Here is a 21,034-nt window from a genome sequence, read left to right on the forward strand (position 1 = left end):
ATTTCTTATTTTATTTAAGATGGCATTGCAATAAAAATATTGCAATTGTTTTCAAGAAGAACTAATAGTATTTTTTTTTACATTCACATTGCTACGAACTTCAATAATGAAACCAATTAAACGAAACTAATTATAAGCAATTCTAACAAATGGTAGACACGAAATGTTATATTAAACAATGAGCTCAATTACTTAAAACAGCAGAAAAAAAATAAGAAAAAGTACTTAATGTATCAGAGCTAGAATTCAAAGTGGAGTAATATTGAAACAAAAAATTTGCGCAAACTACTTCTAGAGTAATATAACATTTTAATAGACAAATTGATAATTCGCGTAATCTTCAGAGCAAATATGTGAAACATATATTTTATAAAGTCAGATCTAAAACATAGAAACAAAATTTATTGTCGCTAAGAGAAAGATTATGTACCTCTAAATATAATAGAAACAGATTACTTTGAAGAGGTATAAAACAGCCTAAGTCACTAAGGAATATCTGACTGTATGTTGAAGAAATTAACAATAAAAACTGCTCAAAAAATAATCCTAAAATATTTTGAATATTTTGTTAAAACTATATATAGAGAATTCTTCGATGATTAAGAATTTGAAATCTTTTGACGATATAATATAGCAGTATCTATCTCCATCGAAAAGAATTTAAAAGAGCTTCAGTATACCGAGAACAGAATATACTGATCCTGAGAAATACAATATTAAACGAGCCATGTATAATTATAATGTTTAAGTCACGATATGTGTGTTGATGATGTAACAATGGAAAAAATAGTAAGAAAAATAAGCTAACTCAAATAAAAGAAGCATAAACACAGGCAAGTTGACTGCAGAACAATTAAGTTTTAAAAATTTTCTGCTTAATAGTCCTATAAAGATCTTGCGGATTAAAGATCATAAGAATAATAGTATTAGGTGTTGGAATTAATTCGTAGCGTTTTTTAATGAAAGAATGTTATTTATTTCACATGAGCATTAAAAAATACATTAATGAAAGTACTTCCCATCACTTGTAAAACGCTACGAATTAATTCCAACACCTAATAATATGAAAAAATAATAATCTTTATATTACTGTTGTATAAAATCTGAAATCTGTAGTTTCATAGCTATAAGAAAGTGAAAAGAAAATGAGAGAAAGAATAGTATACGTGCAAATGTGATGCGCTAATAGTCATTACTAGCAATAAAAAGATAATATAGTTAAATAAAAGAGAATGCGCACATATACATTAGAAATACATATCATACACATGCGCGCATCCGCATACATAAGGCAAGAAGAAGGTAATAAGCGGATAGCGGAATTAAACTAATCATCAGTATTAAATATTAATTTTCTCACAAAGAAGAAGATATTTCAATAATCTACCATATCAATAAGAGGTAAACAAATTAAACAGAGTAAGGTATAAGAAATTTTAGCCTTTTTTATTATTTATACAAAAAATTATATATAAGTTGTTCCACGAGTTTAAAAATATATTTTTCTTTGTTGCTAACTTAAAGAAATGAACTATAATATTCTTGAGACTTCCATGTGTGCTTTCTATATAAAGATTATGCATTTCGCGGGTTTCCTCCATGTCTAGATTCATTCTTGCCCTGATGAAGTGAACTGCAAGGTTCACAAAACGTTGGCATTCCAAGAATGGATCTGGAAAATATATTTCTCAATCTAAATTTATATAAGAACTTAACGTAAATTTCTATATAAATCCGATTAATGTTAAATTAAAACAAATGCAATTCACTTTAGACAAGACATTTGTCTTTTATAATGTTCTTACAATATTTCTTAAAGCTCATCTTTATTGATTCCAGCTGTGTGCTTTAATACATTTTCATTGAAATCAATCGAATTCCAAAATTCTTTTTCTCCAAGATTAGCATTGCTGTCCATGTTAATTTTATCAGGACCTGCTATATGCAAATAGTGAAGTTCTTGTTTTGAAGGATCTAATTTTAACCATTCCACATTGCCTACTTTCGGAATTCTGAAAAAATTCGGAGAATTAGTATTTTTGCATTGTGTGAGTTTCAATATTATATGTAATATATATATGTATATATACTTGTGCTAATACATATTTGTGCTTACCCTTCTGTAGCGAACAATACCCAAAAGTCGATTAAGTGTTTCTGCATATCACGATCTCTTTGTGTTGTTGTCGGATTAAGCCAGTTAGTATCTAGTACGTAGAATGAATCATCGCCGTGGGAAACTCCTAAAAGATGATAAATAAATAGTAAGTTAATTAAACTATTTACTCTTAGTGTGTATGTATATATTTATATATATACACACACACACACACACACACACATATATATATATATATGTCTATATTGAGTATTGATATTTTATAAACGTACCATAATTCACAGTGGTACCGCTAAAATCATCGCTTAAACTTTGTTCTCCTCTGTAGTTAAAATAATGAAACCAAACTGGATTCTGATTTACTTTGGCTTGCATTCGCGCAGCCTTTTCGCCATCGACTACGAAAAAGCGATCACTCGCCATTTGTATTAGTTCTTTCACACTTTGCCGGTCTATCGATTTTGTACCAAAATAATGTTCCTTAATGAGACGAGCAATCTCGACATGTTTCTCTTTAGGAATGGTGTAGTTAAAATCAAGAAAATTCGGTCCAAGAATATCCCAATTGTCGTTCAACTGTTTCAGACTTTCATCATCAGAGATAAACTCTACGATAAATTAATATTTATAAATAACTACGTATCGTTTAGGTAGAAGAGTTTTCTTATTCTTCTGCACGTTATCTTACCAGCTACGGGATAGAGACCTTCCTCGCTCGTTACTCCCGTCACCCAGGGTATATCCTGGACATCTCCACTGTTAATGATTTCAACGGGTGTTCTGTCGATAAAGGGTGCTTCGTCACCAAATTTCTCAACTACCGGACCATAAGGACTAAAGGGATTGTAGAAGAACGACTAAAATCATAGAATCAATCAGATTTCTTCTTTTTATATCCGAGGATTGTATTCTTGTTTCAAAACAATAAAAGAAAGAAATGAGTCTCACCATAAATTCACTCGTAGCCTGAACCATCGCACGAGATGGACGATGTCTCAAGCAACGTATCATATCTCTGGAGCTAGTTGTAGGACATCCCATTAAAGCGCTCAATTTCTTGGCCTTCTCTTTAGAGTTCTCAGTTTGCGTCCAACAATCAAATGCTGTACCGCTGAATGATATACCACCTAGATTATATAAAATTACGACGTAGCAATTTAACGTAGACGAAACAATTTAATCTTTGTATTAATGTTTACATTATCTTATAAAATACCTTGGAAGAGTCCAGCGCTCATTTGCGATAAGTAATGATAATGGACGCTTGCACCACCAGCACTCAATCCGACCAAAGTGATTTTGTTCGGATCGCCACCGAACCATTCAATGTTTTGTGAGACCCAACGAAGTGCCATACTTTGATCCTTCAAACCCATGTTACCAGGAACTACTTCGTCTTCCGTGCTCAGGAAACCTAATATTCTTTTAATATTATTTTTAAGAAATCAAGAGCAGAGATAAAGTGAGACGAAAACAAGCTTGCCCAATTTTAAAATTTTCAATTAAATGAAGTCTTATTTAAGTCTGTATTAAAATATTTTATATTAGATAAACTTTGTTTGGAAATAAATATCATGTTGAATAACAAGCTGCTAACTCTTTATAAATATTTATCTTATAAGTAGCAAATGTATCACATACCCATTGGTCCCAACCGATAATTAATAGTGACAAGTATAACATCGGAGTCCATTAGATATTTGGCACTATATAACATGCCGCTACCAAATTGGAACGCTCCGCCATGGATCCAAAATAATACTGGCAATGGAAGTTTACTTCCTTCTTTTTCCCGTACTGGCACGTAAACGTTTAAATACAAACAATCTTCGGCACCCACAACCTTCTCCGGAGGATGTTCTGGTTTATGATCGTATTGAATACACGCGGAACCGAATTTTGTAGCCGATAATTCACCAATCCATGCCGGTATTGGTCGAGGAGGCTGTATAGGGAAAATGGAGTAATTAAAACTTTTAACTAAAACATTTTTTGCTAATATTTTTATGCTAGAAAGTTTTATGAAAATTTTATTTCTGTGTTAAAAATTAATTATATTAATTAAACACAGTCCAATAAAAAAATTGCGGCGAATAAGGCCAGCATTTCTTGTGCCCATATCCATCAACGTATTGTAGATTAACTTTAATCTTGATTCAATTTTCTAATCTTTAGAAAAAGATGAAGAGTTGAACCGAGATTAAAGTTAATCTACATTGATGGAAACAGGCATTAATAGATTTAAAGTCGCTAAATCCAAATTCGCCAGCGAAAGCCCAACACGTCAGATTTTTTAACAAAATCGAGTAATGAGCAAAAAACAGTATTTTTTTGCTATATTTAATTTTTTGTGGAAACGAGAATTTTATTCTTCAAACGAAATTTTATTTTTCAATTTCATTAGGGCCATTCTAAGGAACAAATTTAAAAAAAAAACCTTTAAAACGAATTTTTATTTTGTACTGCGATTTTTTTTCGAGTTATGAACGTTTTCTGAAATGTAAAATAGTGGATCGAAATTAGCGAATTGGACCTGGAAAGTAGATAGATTTGTATCAAAAGTATCTTAGATTTTCTAGAGATCACTGATACTGAATTTGAAAAACTTAAAATATATAGAAATTCAAAATGACGGATCTAATACGTCGGACCGAATATCGCTTTTCACATTTTAATCCATTTTGAATCCATATTATTTTGAATTTCTATATTTTAAATTTTTGATTCATATTACTCGATTTATCTTGAAAACTTGATGTGATCGGCATCTTTCGTTGAAAAAAGGCAAAATTTTGTCGAACAGTGTTATCGATATTTATTGTAAAAATTTATTTCCGTTTTCTTTCGTAAGAATTGTTGTTTTAAGAAATGTAGCTTTAAAGATATTAATTATAATATATATGTTGAAAAAGTTTCTTCGTATTTTTTAATTCAAAATTGTATATACAATATCTTCGTCAAAAATAAATGAAATTTCAATTTAAAAAGAGAGTTTTAAAGCTTGAAATCTCTACTTTCGAAAGATTACTATATTTTTTCAGTTTCTGTGAATTTGATAATTTTTACATCAAAAAAACTGCGAGCTGAAAAAGATGAAAATTTTTCTTTTCACTTTGAGGATCTCTCACGTGTCCAAAAAAAAATTTACAAAAATTTTCGACTACCTATCGTGAAAGCTCGAAGCTTTTCCTACAAAATCATTTTTTAAAAATGTTCCTATGATTTTTTGTTACTGAGTTATTCGCGAATTAAGTAAAGGAGCATTCTAACTTTGATTGCTCGTAACTCCGATAAAAATTATCACACCGCAATTTAAAAAATAGATTCTTAAAGCTAAAACTTTGCTCTAACGAATAATATAATTGTAACGAAAATTTTGCAACAAATGAAAAACTTTTTGCAAATTTTTTTTAAATACGAAGAAACTTTTTCCCCGACCTAATATTAATCACTAATTTGTACCTTAAATCGTAGTTTTCCAATAGGTGGTAATGCATAAGGGATTCCTTCGTATGCCTCGTATTTTCTACCATTTTGTGAGACTTTGTAGTAGCCTTTCAGTCCTCCCAAAGGTGTTTTGACCTTTGGACCAGACACACTTGCATTTGCGTGAACGGCGAAGCCGAAGCAAAGTACAGCGATCAGTAGCTTCATGGTTTCCAGTTTCTCTTTGGTTAGTCCGTTGTCAACTGAATTTTTCAGAAACTTGTTGTTTGTTATATCTTCAAATATTTTTACGCATGTATATCTATAACCTTATACGCTGATACACATGTATTATCTATAACGTTCCTTAAAGCAGAACACATTTATCTCAAGTCTGATAATATGTACATAATGATATTTGTGTGTAATATTATCTCATTGCAACGTTGCATTATTTGCTTATTTTAACCGGACTATTTAATAGCTATAATTTAAAAATTCAATTACAGAAATAATTTATTATTTAAGAGATTGAATATTTAAATTTTGATTTACCGAATGAGTAGAATTTAACGTATAAGAATAGAATAAAAATTTTTTTTTAAATGAAAATGTATGTTTAAGGATTTAATATTAAAATAGTTCTGATATATTTCGAATAAAAAACGAAATTTTACTCGAGTGCAATGTATATAACTTTTCATTACGTACGTAATTATTAATTTTATTATTAAGCGACATAAGATATATAAATCTTATATGATTTGTTACTATATATACAGTTTTATCTCATATACTGTCTCTTTTAGAAAACAAGACTTTCATGTATAAAATTATTCTAAATTTGCCATAACAATTAATAATTATTAAGTGATCAGTGTGCAGAATTATTAATTTCGAATATTGAGCTAAGAAAATATTGATAACGATTTAAATTTATTTATTGATTTTGATATTTTTATCTGTAATTTTTATCTGAAATTAATCTTAGATGTCTGTTATTATAGTTGTCATGGAAGATCTCTAGAACATCTTACATATTAGAAAACTAAAAGGCAATAACATTGAATAATATATATATATATATATATATATATATATATATATATATATATATATGTTGGACAGAGAATATATTTAAAACGATTTGAATTTATTTTTAAAAACAGAAATCAAAGTTAGCGGCCAAAAATCAATGAATGTCTGCGAAATTCTTTTCATAAGATGGAATTTAATAATAAAATATATATAAGAAATAATATAAATTGTAAGGATTCTCAATCTTTAAAAAACAAATAAATTCAAGGCTACATAATAAGAGTTAGCGCGGAAGGGATTGCACAAATTATTAACGTTATTCCGTTTGATGTATGTTTTTTTTATTAAGAGAAATTTTGAATGTTTCAACTCTCTTTAGAGTTCTCAGAAAAACAATCGTACATTCTTAATCGAAATTAAGTATCAGTCAAAATTAAGTCACTCGCAAATTGCTAAAATTTAAGTGAATTCTGATTTAAAATATTAATTATCAATTTAAAAATTATCTGAAAGCACAACGAGCAACTTACCTCAACGGAATCATAAAGCTTTGTTATAAAGCTTTGAATGATGTTAAAATTCGATGCACAACTTAATTTTAGTGAATATGTTGAAAGTAAACTGTCTAAACATCTGTATAACTCGATGTATCAAGCGCATCTAACGAATAATTTAAAATTATATAAGGTCGAATGGAACTATAATCGCTCGACCTTTGACAATTTAAAATTATTCATTAGTCACGCTCGATACATCGAATTATTCAGACCATGTTTAGACAATTTAGAATCTATTTCAATTTTGCAATCTATGAGTGATTTAATTTTGATTGTTAAATTTCGATTAAGAATGTACGATTGATTTACTGATGAGAGCTTCAAAGAGAATTGAAACGTTCAAAATTTCTGAATAAAGAAGGCATACATCAAATGGAATAAAATTAATTATTCTAATTTAATAATCTGCGTAACTCCTGCCGTGTTGACTCGTTTAGTCTTGAATTTCTTTGTTGCATTAAAACATATGCTATATATGTATGTAATGTGAGTGTATATGTGTGTGTGTGTGTGTGTGTGTTTAGTTATTTAAAAATAATATTCGATGTATGCCTCATTAATATATACTATATTCAATTATCATAAGCTTATTGTTTAAATTTCTTGGAGTGACATCTCACTTCAAGAGAGTTAAAACATTACCACTATTGAAAGAGTCAAAAATTTATACTCTTGATTTCATTTTTGGGATGAGATTCACTCCAAAAATGAGATTTTTTTCCTTTAAGAAAATACAATTTCATGGAGCGTATCTTCGCTGGCGTTTTACTCTCATTCCACCACAATTAAAGCAATGCACAGTGAAGTACTTGTCCGATTTAGGCGGCCGATTTAGGCAAAGATCCATTTTTTTTTAAATTCACTCCAAGTTGAAAATAAATATTACTTAAGAAAGCTGAAGAGTCAGAAAACAATTGATTATCTAAAGGTGCCTCTACATCAGACCTGCTCAATTTGAGCTTCGAGGGCCAAATCGTAATTCGCAAATGCTGAAGCAGAATAACAATCACCACACACAAGACGCACACAGATGAAAAGCAATAAAACTGCACTGCATAAAATGAAAAAAATAAACGCAAATTTTCATTCTGCGTCTGCGAACTATGTTTTGCGATTTGCGAGTTATGTAAAAGCACCTTAATGTTTATCGTCACGCGTAAACAATTAGCGATCAGTCCAACAGTCGAAACCTATCCTTTTAATAATTAGACGTATTTTTCCTCGGCGTTCATAGCATCCTTTCAAGAGTGAATATTTTTTATTCAGGATATAGTTTCAAATGAGTAACTACGAATTGTGATAAAAAGGTTAAATATATTTTAATTATATTCATCAAAATTGTTTCAACTATTTCAACTTTAAGCAAAAGCGTTTTGAACAAATTTTTTGTTATTTTCTTAAGTCAATTTTAATAAACTCGATGATATTAATAGTACCTCTCTGTATTTCTCAATAATTTTTTTTTATTTGATTAAAAAAATGAAGATTTCTACTTTGCAATTTCATAAAAACCAGCCGCGGAATCGTGCGGTTTTCCGTCATATAACCAATATAAGTTTATTAAAGTATTTAGTAATAAATATGAATTTCTTGAGCCTTCATATGTTTATTTCTAGTTTCAATTATTTGAATTTAATTTTAGAGTCAATGTATGTCAAGATAATGATTGCAATTGATATTATTATATTTACATTTTAAGCTTAAACTTATAATTAAATAGTTAAAAATTGTAAGAACTATATTTTTTCATATAAAAAAAGTATTTTTTACAACTTAAAATACAATGAATTAGTAAAACGACATATTTAGATTCATTACAAAAATAATTTTGGCCACCTAAATCAATCAGATATCCTACTGTACAGCGTTTAAAAGTTTGGATATAAAGTAGAGCAGGGCTTTTTCGACCATTTTTTGCGATAATATTTGTTTTTGAACAGCATGATGACATAATTTAAAGATTGTATTTGTGCTCTCAAGAAGCAATCATGATTATATAATGTAATTATAAGCACGTCACTGTAAAGATACATTGTTTGCTATTTAAATTTTCGTATTATTTTAAAGTTGAAAATGACGGAATAGCCTATCTCCATTATCTATACATATATTATTGTTATTTATATTAAATAATGCGCAATATTTTAACAAGGAACATATCTCTTACAATTGACTATTAAAAAAAAATATTATAGAAAAAATTGAAAACTTCCGATTTCCTACGTCGTCTTTTTTGCAATAACGAAGACATACGTATATATGTATCCCCTCCCACACACACATACATATATTTATTATTGCATTTGTATATATACTGTGTATATTAAGGTGCAGGTTAATTCGCTAAGTCATAGTAGCGACTTGACTTGCCGACTTTGAGTCGATAACACTCAACGCGCGCGCGTTTGAAATAAGAAAAGATATTGATAATAACATAATAAAATAATGTAATAAAATAATGTAATGTAATAAAATAATGTATTGAAATTTATTATGTATTTTTGCTGTTGCATTTAAAATTATATTCCTGCAGAAATGCATAATATCTTCTTTACGTTTACACTGCTTTTTATATATCTATTTGTATGAATTTATGATTTATATTTTATAATGTGTTACATGTTATAAATTAAAAATTATGCAAATATACATATAACATAACGGAGATAAATATATCCTCATATATATTTATCTCCGTATTATGCTATACGTTTATCTGTATACAATATATAATTTATAACATAACACATTATAAATAATAAATTTATAAGATTCATCATGCGCAATGCAGTATAGATAAGTTCATCATTTCTAATAATAATTATAAATTCTTTACATTTCATGTTATGTTTATGCGTCTCATATTTCTCTTCTCCCTTCGTAAAATTTAATATCGTGTTATTTAATATTCTTTCGATAAATTATATTTGTACATTATGTAGTATTGTATTTTTTGTATAATATATATAATATAAATGATATATCATTTATTCGAAGCTGTTTTGTTCACTCTTTTTTGCGCTCGATATATACAGCAAAAAAAGTAATTCGGATTTCGGAACTACCTGCCGATGTTGTTATTCTTTTTGTTATGCTTTCGCCGTTATAATCTTATATATATTTATATATGGCGTTAATAAATCTGATTTACGGATGGATTATAAAAAAGACATTATCATGTAAATGATTACAAAAACGAAATTGTTTGAATTCAGTCAAATATCATGTGTATCAAAATGACACAGAAATAAATATACAATGAGTGCAAAAAGTATTCATACAGAAAAAATATTTTTTAAAAAACTTTATTTTTAATAAATAATATTGTATTGTTCAGCGAGAAATGAGTCATTATCGAATTGATGTCGAATCGATATTGATACGATTTTAATACCAATTTGACGTCAATTCGATGTTTAATTGATGATCATTTCTTGCTGGATAATTAACAATTTATTTATAAAGAATAAAATAGACTGTGTTTCTTAAAATTATATATACCAGAAAGATGTACATATATTAATTATAGAAAATATATCATTTGAAAAATTATTCGTACAGACAAGAAATTTAATTTCTAAAATCAGGAATACATGCGAAGCTCGTTTGTTTATGTTAGAACAGAATGTATTTATTGTAAAAATGCTAATTAATGTTTATTCTACAAATAAGACTATTTTTATAAAAAATTTCCTTGTACGAATATTTTTTGCACTCACTGTATATACATATAGACTACGAATAGGATCAAACCAAACCAATAAAGTAAAAGGATGAGAGATAAAGACAAAATATAGGTATCTGAGTACGCATTTGCAAAAGTATACGCTCATTAATTAGAAATTATCTTTATTTCACAGTTCTTTTGATGTAATCGTATCATAATATTTATATGTCAATACTAGATAATTATTTTCTCGTGCGAAGAACTAATTGAAGAATATATCACGGCAATTCTAAATCAATAATAATAATATACATCATCGATCACAATATTCGAGTAATCTGGTATTAATAGAACATCGTGCATTTTCGAATTAATTCGATTATTTAGCTTTCTTTATACATATGTTTTTTTGGAATATATCGTAATACATACGTATCGCTAGAGATATAAGGAGCCGATAGCAAAGTTTTTCTCTGTTCCTTTTAACAACGATTATTGTAATGTATGCAAATAAAACGCATATATAACAAAAGGTATTGCATCACAATTGTTTATAACAAGAGACTTCAATTAACGATTTCAATTCACTTATTGTTATTAGAACATAAATTTTATTTTTCATAATCGTACAGCAGAAATTCAATCGATTGTAGCTTATCGACGAATTTATTATAATAGCACACGCAAAAATTAATATAGTATCACCATATTATCCTAGTCAAGAAAAAAAGAAAAAAAAAAGAATGTCATGCGAATTCCAGATTCACGCAAAGCGGCGAAGTGCGAGATACGTTATTTTGTACTCTCACAAATAACGTGATTGCCGCATGTTTTTGACAATAAAAGACGACGATGAGGTACGAACTATCGTGCCAATCTTACGTTGAGTAAGAATCTACGACTAAATGCATTCTCGATAGTAAAAACAAAAGGATATATATTTTTTTATTCCGGTCGCCTTAGGTGGGAAAATCCTGTGAGATGAGATCCTTGAAGACGCCGGCCGCGAGAATAGGAACGTCCGTAATCTGAAACAAAAATTGAATCGATAAGAATGAGGAGACAATAGCGTCGTTTGGACATTTTCAAAGAATATTGCCACGGAATATCGCGAAATGGGAATACATATACTACGCGTTACGCAATCAGGAGAAAGATAAATAAACATGCGCGTGTGGACTGTGACGTTGTGTGAGTCATCGCGCACAAAGATAGTCGGCGCCGATAGCGAAATAAGACGCAATACGGCGGTGCGCTTACATTTCGTGATAATTCGCAATGGAAATGTTTGAGATATCTGATTCGATATCTCAGTTTCTAGCAAAGCTATTTGGAAACTGAGCCATCGAAAAATCAAAGATGTGCGTGACCGCTTCTGATTTTTTCATTGTTATCCATCTCTCCAAACATACAATATATATAATAAAATATAAAAACTGGAAAAAATGATTAAGAATCGTGTCTAGAAAGTTTACAGATTTTAATTTAGCGAAATTAATCGGAAAAAAATTATAAATCATTTGTAATTTTTGTATTCTTAATGCTGCCATACATGAATACGATTAAGATACTACGCATTTAAAATATTCAAGGTAATTGACGATGACATTCAGTTGACTTCATAATGTCGCCTTTCTGTCAATCTCTTTGTATTTCGATAATAGCCGATAAAACGTAAAGTCTAGTGTCGTCAAATGGAAAATACTCAGTTTAATGATTAGGCAGTCTTCACGGAGTGATGAACTGACGTGAACGAATATACTCGAATCTTGCTGCGAAATAAAGGAAATGAAGGTAAATGACGTCACTTTCGCGAGAGAACAAAAGCGATTGAGAAAATATTACATCGGATCGTGTCGACGACGATCGATCGAGCACGAGCATTGAAGTAAAATCGACTCGGTGATCTAACCTTTTACGCCTTGCTCTTGCTCGTCGTCTGCCGTTTGTTGTGCTCGGTGTTCATCATCTTGGTGAGAATCTTTCTGGAATGGCCGCTCGGGTCGAAGTGATTCGTGTGCGCGACAGCCTCGCGTTTGCTCCTCTGTTTACCGCCGTGCGAGGTGAAGATATGCTTGTCGTAGTCGTAGTTGAAGTGTTCGTACTCGTCGACGTATGCCTCGGACATAGTTCACGAGATTCGATGTACTCGGGGACGGTTGCGGAAAGAAAGTCGCGGGCGCGACGTGAATATGCAGAGTATCGCTCGACTCGAAATGACTCGACCGGGGAGATCGATTCGCTACTGGTCGCGCGGCGTTCGCCGACCTGGGTTTATATACGGTGACCCGGTTCCGCGGGCCGCTCATGCGTGCTTCGTTCGTAGCTGAAGCCGTGCCGGCGCAATAAGGCCCGGTTTCTTTGCCGGCCAATGGCGATGCAATGCTCTCTCAACCAGACGTGACCAGACGACAATTCAACGCGAATCTAATGTATCATGTTTTCCTTTGTTAATTTCGCATAGGAAAAAAGACAAAAGGAAATGTCTTCTTTTATACTTGTTTATACAACTGCGTAATATCTACGTATATATACGTCGAGACGGTAACCTTTTGCGGCGTAGATCTTGTGGCATCGATAACTTATCGAGGAGCTCCATTTCTGGCTTTTTCGCAAAATTATGTAACTCCTGTGGATTTCGATTATTTGTATCAGTTGCGAAAAGGGAAACAAACTAATTAAGAGGCGAACAAAATTGCACAATGGTGTGCAACGTTATGACAAATATTATGTATAGAACGCTCGTCAAAACATTACAGATAATAGTTTATGATGCATCTCAGATATTTCTCCAAGCGTAGCGTTATGTTTTCAAGGACGAAAATAATTGGGCAGATAGAACCACCTGGCAACATTGTAAAGGTACGTGCCGTATTGTTGTGCAGATGTGTGCTGATTCTGTGTTATTGAAGCTTATATGGATCTACTAGCATTAAGTATTTACATAATTTTTCAGAAACTTTAGAGCGATTTCAACTAAGCTTTAACTTAATTGTTGATTAGTTTATCAATTGTAATATCCTATTAATCATTTTATTAATTTGAAATCATTAATGTTTTATTGTTCAATGAAAAAAAGATAAAGGACAATGAATTATATATTTAAAAGTATTGTATACATATATTTGTGTAATTTTAAGCAATTTGGTCAGAATATTTATATTGTAGAATATTGTCCCAGACAATCAAGAGTGTCAGCAAAATAGTGCGAATCTATGATTGCTTATTTTATGCTAGCAATTTGCCATATATTTTTCTTCAACGATTTTGAATATATTGACATCTTAGCAATACACAAACAACAATGTATTGTCAGCAGTTAATGGAGCAGCATCAGATTTCGCGTTGTCGGCAATATGTGATCCTACAGATTGTTATAGTAATAGACAGCAACAGCACGCGATTGAGCAACAATTTTGATGAAGAAGATTTTGAAGTTGTCAGCAAATTGTTGCCAAATTACTGCATAAAATTGTCATATCGTAAAGGCATTAACTTGCCAACAAATATGAATTCAGTTGCTATAATTTTGATAGCAACATATATATTTGCGAGTAACATACTAACAACAAGGCACTTTGCTATCTGGATAATGCAGAATTATTAATATTGTATAATTAGAGATACATATTTTAAAAATATAATTTCGCTGTATGCGATTATAAAATAATCAATTAAGATACTCGGAGATACTTTTGTTGAATCCTCAATCAATTATTTCATATTTCATTATACTGGCGTATCAATATAAAATATAAACAGATAAATGCAGATAACTTCTATATAGACATTATCTATACGAACAATACAAATCGAAAACCTGTAGATAAATTAATTTTTGAGAAGTTGTTGAATAACACATTGTTGTCGTCAGAAACGTAATTGGGTATTTGAAAATAAGCAGTGTATAATTTAATTATTGTGAAAGATCTCTCACGATGATAGTTCTTTTCATACACGAGGTCTTCACTCCCGTTGCTTTCAATAGTTATTACTTACGTGGCTAATCTATATGTTCCAGACGACCTAGAAAATTCCAACACGTAAGCTCACCCGACGTCCAAGTGCATTGCCTTCTGCGAGTTCTATAGAGCGTGTATTTCTGATGCCAGCGCTCTGATGCCATGTAACAGTGCTGCTTTTAGCCATGTGCAGATTTCTGAAGGTAACTCTTTTATACAAAACGATATATTTCTTATCTTGTCAAATGTTTCGAGAAAACATTGAGAAATCGCGCAGTTATGATATTGCTCCCTGTATCAAATTGAAAACATTTGTAAAAATAAAAAGAATAGGAAAGAATAGAATAAAAGTAAACGAGTTAGCTATACTTAAGAATCAATGTTTATATATCGATAGGAAAAACGCGTGTTAGGTCACATTCTAATCGTTTGCAAACTAGATGTGACTACTTACAATCCGCCTTGCGGAGGTGTGGCGAGACGCTCGTAATGAGGACATAAACAACTTGAGAAATATTTTGTTATTACATTCACCAAGCGAATATAAATATCACCGCGCGGTGCCGTTGAAAAAAACTGATATCACGTATTAACACACGCGCAATCAATCGAGCTTGTTTCTACGTCATACGATGTCAATGTACACAAGTCGAAGTTATTGAAGCATAAAAGATGCGTCTCTCGCCGACGAAATCTCTCGATTAAATTATTCTGTATTTTTTAATCACACGCCTTGTTCGTCATGAGCTTTCCATATAGCTTTGTTTTATATAAGAATTTTATTTAGCAATAATCTAAATTTTCCTTGACATTATATAAACAGAATAATAAAAAATTGATAACATCAAAATGAGGTGACTGAAAAATGACTTTTAGACCGATATTCATAGTCTATATTCATATTTTAAGACTATCTTGAGTAATATCTTAAGATGCTAATGCGGTTTTCTGCTTGATTCATGATGTCTTAAGACTGCACTTAAGATGATCTTAAATGTAATAATCGAGTATGAATACCGGCCATAGTAATCATTTTGGAACCACTTTGACATCACACTGACGACTTGTGTTTAAATAAGTTGGCACTACATTGAATAATGTCGTAAAGGTAGTAAAATTGATAAACAATATAATTCTTTATGATATCATATTCAATACTTATCATTTACAGGAAAATCTGATATGTTTGCAAAATCTATATTTTACTTCAGTGACGAAATACACATAATATTTATTTAAGCAAATCACCGATGTTAATTGATGCTACAAATAGATGTTTTATATTCAAATTTTTTATTTAGTTTTTTATTTGATGTTATAACATGTGATTCTGTATATTATAACACCGCGTTGATGTCATAATTAAATACCGCGTTTGCTTATAATTGTTTATACTTAAAACATTAGTTCCTTCCTTCTTTCACGGCGCATTTTATTTTCAAGGCCGAACATTGTGATACGAACGATGAATTATCTCGACCATAAGCACGAAATACGTGCTCGTATTTTCGTGCACTCCTTTCGCCGACGTGAGGCGACATTTAATTATAGCTTATAGAATGTGTTATCTCCGCTAAGTCAGCAGACAAAGTTCGGTCATGCAACTTCTTCTTTCTTCTTCTCATTTTTGGCGTTTATAAAAGTGCTGTGTGAAGGAAACCGTCGATCGAATTTGAAGAACGAATTTGACGACGACCAGACGAAAGGAAATTGGATACGTAGTACTGTTAATCGATTGATCCTGATGGCTGGCATTAAATCAACCCCTCCCGATCTGTTCTTAACTAATCGAGAGAATCCTCCCGGACGGCTTCAGACGAAACAGGTTTTGTCGAACTGTAGAAGGGGAATTGCTAATGCAATGCCTTATATTTACACTTCCCAAGCGTCGTCTTGACGTTGTAAAAAACTCTGAAGCAAGAAGATTAAAAAAAGAGAAACATGCAGTGACATACTAAGAATATGAAAAATAATTTCCCCCTAAAAAAGTGCTGTCATCAAAATAATGTATCACTTTACGTCAATTATTAAAATTTGATTTTATTGATTAACAAGATTATTTTAAAAAAATATTATAGAACAATTATTAGAGAATTTCACAGAGATTGAGATATGTAGATAACATTTAAGGCCCGATTTCACAATATATGATTACCTAAAGATTAAAGGTAACTGAGAAATTCATGAATGAATTTCATTAATGAATCTGTTGATAATCTTCAATTTTTTTTAATCTTTAAACAAATACGGTGAAATATATATATTGTGAAAATGGGTCTAAGTGAAATATTTGGTACATATCCAAAGTAATTTAAAAACAAAAAACAAATCGCAGTGATATCGACATCAAGGCTTTACGCCTATAAATAGCGCAGTAAGGCTAGAGATTTTCAATAAGCATCACGTCCATGGAGCGTCATACAACTGTGCTGAGAATTCAAATCGTACAAACATGTATATCAACTGTGAACAAAAATTCCTTGATTTTCGTGTCCTTTATGTTACACATTGCCTTTATGTGTTGGTTTGTGTTCATCAATATTACGAAAATTAAAGGAAAGATAAATTCGCAATAATGTAGATATTATTGAAGGAGGAAGAGCGATGTAAGAACAAGATGCGACCAATGAGCGAGAAAGTGTAAAAGTTTTATATTGAACAATAATACTGACACATCGATCTTTCAAACACGAACATCTCGCCAATAACAATAACAAGATTGATCGCATACATCCGTGTTATAATCATGAGATTTTATCCGGCATTGTTTGAACAAAGTCTATTATCTTTCGCAGAAGGTTTGTGCTACAAAATGATGGCTGGATCACCGGAAGGTGACTCACGCATGCGAATCAATTGATTCCATACACATCGCCACCTTTGCGATAATCAGCGTTCGCGAAAATTGTGGAATTTTCATACAGTACGACACAAGCTACGCTGCCGCGAAGTTTGTAGCGTTCCGTGACGTGTCCTAAACGTTTCAGACCATCGACCACTTGTTTAGGGATCCCATACTCGTAAGACACCTTGGGCGGAAATAGCTGGTGATGTATCCTCGCTGAATCCACCGCCTCCTTGACCGTCCGTCCCATCCAAAGTATTTTCGCTGTCACCTAAAAGCATACAGGTTTTATTCGTGAACATCATCTATTGATTTGTTGATCCTGATGACGCTAAATAGAGATTCAAATTGGATTACATAGAAATCCGAATTGCGCAAGTTGTTAAATATTTAAGGTGTTACTGACTTGGGATACTGCCGTTGTAATTTTCGTACCACCAGCAGCACCCATGACCATTTTGATGTCACCGTTCCGATCGACCAGAACGGATGGTACCATTGAGGACAATGGCTGTTTTTTGGGCGCGATATAATTGTTGGGGCTTGGCGGCACACCGAAGTAATTGAACTGCGACGGAATGCTGAAGTCGTCCATGGCGTTATTTAATAAAATACCGGTTCTTCTGCTGACTATTCCGCTTCCGAAGCTACAAAATCGATTAAAAGAAGGCATATAAAGGATATTTTTACGATCCGTAAACAATGCGATTTTATAAACGGTATTTATCGTTCATTCTTATTTTAAGACTGTTTTAAGTAATTTTTTTTAAATGCTAAGACGACCTTCTGGTTGACTTATGATATCTTAAGATAGTCTCAAATGTAAGAATCGATTGTAAATATCCAGCCTAGGTGGAGACTTACTAAAAATTGATTGTACTGGTAACCGATACCGCATCACCATTCTGCGTCAGCACGGATACGTGCGCGGTACCATGGTCTTCGACATTAGCATAGGCAGGAGAGCCATAATGTTGTGGATCCTGCCACGTTCTTGTATCGTCTATTTTCTCTCGTATCGAGTGCGCGAAGTTCTTCGATGTCAGGTTTTTGACTATCTTTAAAAGAATTAAAATAGTGCAATTATTAATTGATAACAAACTCAATAAGATTCAAAAGAAAAAGAGATCGAATGATCCCTTTTCGATATGTTTACCTCGGTCATATCGATGAAAGTTCCGTCACCCAGCTTCGTCCTTAACGCGAACGCATACTTGAAAGTCTCTATCATTCTATGATATGTGAGGATTGTTCCGTTAAAGTCAGCTATGCTGGCTGGCGTGAAGCCGTAATCATCGAAGACGTTGAGAATAAACGAAAGAAGAGCTCCGCTACCAGGCAACCCTGTAGTCAAGAGTTCCAACCCGTTCGAAAAATTTGATTGTATCGGTTGATTCCATGAAACTCTGGGTAAAAGTAAGAAGAACATATATTCAAGAGCTCTCTTTGTGATGCAGCGTATAATTATCTGTACTTAGAGAAAAAAGAAACTTTTCTGAATATAGTTACCTGTACTCATTAAGATCTTTCATCGTTATTATTCCTCCTTGTTCTTGTAAATCGTCGACGAGAAGTTGTCCAATCGTACCGTTATAAAATTCGGTTGCGTTTTTCTTAGCAACAGTCCGTAGCGTTTCGCAAAGTGTGTGGGGTTTAATTACAGAGCCTGGTTTACGAAACTCGTTAGTTGCAGGATCGACAAACAGTTCTCTAAAAAATTAAAGAGGATATTTCGTATATACCACCATAAATATTTCAGCATTCATTATGCATGGTTTGTCTACACATTTAGTAAGTTTATACCTCAAAGTTGGATCATTGTAAATGCTCTTCTTATTATATAAAAGTCCGTCATATTGTACTAATGTTAAAACATAACCCTTTTCACAGAGGTCGATGCTCGGTTTAAATAAATCCGCCCATGGTAATTTACCGAATTGTTGATGAGCTTCCCAGTAACCAGCCAGCTCACCGGGTACGGCGACTGCCAGTGCACCTGTCAATTAAAATCCGGTAGTATTAAATATTTTTTTCATATGAGAAGACGATTGGTTGTTTATCGAAAAATTTGTCAAAATTTACCGAATCTAGATGCATTTGCGGGTTTGCCAGTGTACATCGTAAAATTCGCCGCCAAAGGTGCGCGGTCCCTTGCATTGAGAACGAAGGTCTGACGTGTGGATCTTTGATAAATAGTCATCAAAAATCCACCACCGAGACCCAGACTCTGCATGTTCACGAGCCCGTTGCATATTAGTGCTGCTAGCGCAGCATCCACTGCCGATCCGTTCCGTTCTAGAATTGATCTGAAAAGGGAAATTAAGCGTATTTATCGAGTATTTTTGATTATTGATTATTCTTGTGAATAAACAATTCACATCTTTGGTGTACATACTTGCCGATAACAGCGCATGGTGCTCCGTCCGCGCAAACGGCACCGCGTTTGAAAGTTCTTAACTTACTCCACGAAGGTAGTTGGAAGCTTTCTGGATCGGGCGGCACCAAAAACTCATCTTGTGAATCGGACGTATTGTTACGCGCGTACGCACTTAGGCCGATGATTATGGCGATTATTAGTGCAGCTACGATAGCGCCAATTATGATCACGTGATGTACGCGAAATCGTGACCTGAAAAAAAGCAATAATATATTGATAAAGACATTATTGAAACATATGATATCATGATTAAAGTGATCACTTTTACAAACACAATGTTATCGTGATAATTATTTTTAATAATCTTATTTTGCGCAGATTTTAATTTATCGAATCTCAAAAATAGTTTTTTATATACGTTTTTTTTATGTATGTTTTTTATCGTTGTCTCTTTCTTCGCTTTTTTTCACTATATATGTTCAGCTATTATTGTAGAAATTGTATCTTAAGAGTTCAATAAGTATTAAATATTAATATATTCATGAATAATTTTCTTATGAGTTTAACAATAATTCATACGATAACACAGTGATAGTATTAAGCGTTAGATTGACTATTTTCTCGCATTTTTTGCAACCAAATAAAATGTAATTTGCAATTTGTTAAAATATAAATTAATACAGATTTATGTTAATTTATTCTTATAATTTTCATCTTTGATGTTAAGTTATAAAAAATGATGATGTGCACTGCCAATATTTAAATTTATATTGTTCAAACGTATATACATTCTTCAATGCTAATATGTAATGTTAATTGTTTAAAACTTTGGATCGCTTAGTAAAAAAATTTTTCATGCATGAATATGTATAAATATGTATAAACATATGTAAACATAAATATATATAAATTCATAAACATATATAATTATATAATATATGAGATATGTTCATACATGTTTATACATTCTTTTTTCTTTTGTAAAATTACTTTTTAGTGTAATAGAAATAATAATAGTAATGTAAAAACATTAAAAATAATTT

At 31.7% G+C, this 21,034-nt stretch overlaps 4 protein-coding genes across 9 annotated transcripts in view; 1 reads left to right on the plus strand and 3 right to left on the minus strand.

The window, feature by feature from the left end:
* Positions 1-1,425: 1,425 nt before the first annotated feature.
* On the minus strand, positions 1,426-8,138 carry LOC105153830 (carboxylic ester hydrolase). 5 transcript variants are annotated; one of them, XM_087411757.1, is made up of 10 exons: positions 7,811-8,138; positions 5,582-5,808; positions 3,761-4,064; positions 3,336-3,533; positions 3,068-3,246; positions 2,808-2,976; positions 2,392-2,727; positions 2,117-2,243; positions 1,806-2,012; positions 1,426-1,672 (listed from the first exon to the last, which is right to left on the minus strand). In XM_087411757.1, the coding sequence occupies exons 1-9, from the start codon at positions 7,881-7,883 to the stop codon at positions 1,814-1,816; spliced, it is 1,812 nt and encodes a 603-aa protein (XP_087267883.1). In that variant the 5' UTR covers positions 7,884-8,138; the 3' UTR covers positions 1,426-1,672; positions 1,806-1,813. The 5 variants fall into 5 exon arrangements, with proteins under 5 accessions (XP_087267883.1, XP_087267886.1, XP_087267885.1 ...); XM_087411760.1 differs by having other exon boundaries at positions 8,086-8,103; XM_087411759.1 differs by having other exon boundaries at positions 8,027-8,045.
* A 3,257-nt stretch (positions 8,139-11,395) lies between these two features.
* On the minus strand, positions 11,396-13,069 carry LOC105153836 (nuclear protein 1). Its single transcript, XM_011068934.2, has 2 exons — positions 12,720-13,069; positions 11,396-11,835 (listed from the first exon to the last, which is right to left on the minus strand). The coding sequence occupies exon 1, from the start codon at positions 12,933-12,935 to the stop codon at positions 12,723-12,725; it is 213 nt and encodes a 70-aa protein (XP_011067236.1). The 5' UTR covers positions 12,936-13,069; the 3' UTR covers positions 11,396-11,835; positions 12,720-12,722.
* A 129-nt stretch (positions 13,070-13,198) lies between these two features.
* Positions 13,199-21,034, plus strand: part of LOC105153832 (phytanoyl-CoA dioxygenase, peroxisomal) — a 46,907-nt gene continuing 39,071 nt past the window's right edge. Inside the window, exons 1-2 of the mRNA XM_011068919.2 lie at positions 13,199-13,669; positions 14,829-14,972. The gene's annotated coding sequence lies outside the window, so the exon portion shown is untranslated. The remainder of the gene's footprint in view (positions 13,670-14,828; positions 14,973-21,034) is intronic.
* LOC105153835 (scoloptoxin SSD14) overlaps positions 16,790-21,034 on the minus strand; it is a 9,405-nt gene continuing 5,160 nt past the window's right edge. For both annotated transcript variants that reach the window (XM_011068933.2, XM_011068932.2), the window contains 8 exons: positions 20,010-20,243; positions 19,697-19,920; positions 19,418-19,610; positions 19,124-19,324; positions 18,771-19,020; positions 18,479-18,672; positions 18,021-18,261; positions 16,790-17,885 (listed from right to left, as the gene is read on the minus strand). In XM_011068933.2, the coding sequence (XP_011067235.2) occupies positions 17,622-17,885; positions 18,021-18,261; positions 18,479-18,672; positions 18,771-19,020; positions 19,124-19,324; positions 19,418-19,610; positions 19,697-19,920; positions 20,010-20,243 (1,801 nt within the window). In that variant the 3' untranslated portion in view covers positions 16,790-17,621. The remainder of the gene's footprint in view (positions 17,886-18,020; positions 18,262-18,478; positions 18,673-18,770; positions 19,021-19,123; positions 19,325-19,417; positions 19,611-19,696; positions 19,921-20,009; positions 20,244-21,034) is intronic.

The sequence above is a fragment of the Acromyrmex echinatior genome, chromosome 12 (assembly GCF_024713525.1).
Source record: "Acromyrmex echinatior isolate Ae372 chromosome 12, ASM2471352v2, whole genome shotgun sequence".
NCBI lineage: Eukaryota > Metazoa > Arthropoda > Insecta > Hymenoptera > Formicidae > Acromyrmex > Acromyrmex echinatior.

What these genes read in the sequence shown, in the direction of transcription:
- LOC105153830 (XM_087411757.1), bottom strand. Translation starts at nt 7,883, where the DNA reads ATGAAATTGTATTTTCTTAAAGGAAAAAAATCTCATTTTTGGAGTGAA. An exon ending in GAGCGCTGGACTCTTCCAAG is followed by an intron (nt 3,247 to 3,335) that starts GTATTTTATAAG and finishes TATATAATCTAG; the next exon opens with GTGGTATATCATTCAGCGGT. An exon ending in AGGCTACGAGTGAATTTATG is followed by an intron (nt 2,977 to 3,067) that starts GTGAGACTCATT and finishes CTATGATTTTAG; the next exon opens with TCGTTCTTCTACAATCCCTT.
- LOC105153836 (XM_011068934.2), bottom strand. Translation starts at nt 12,935, where the DNA reads ATGTCCGAGGCATACGTCGACGAGTACGAACACTTCAACTACGACTAC.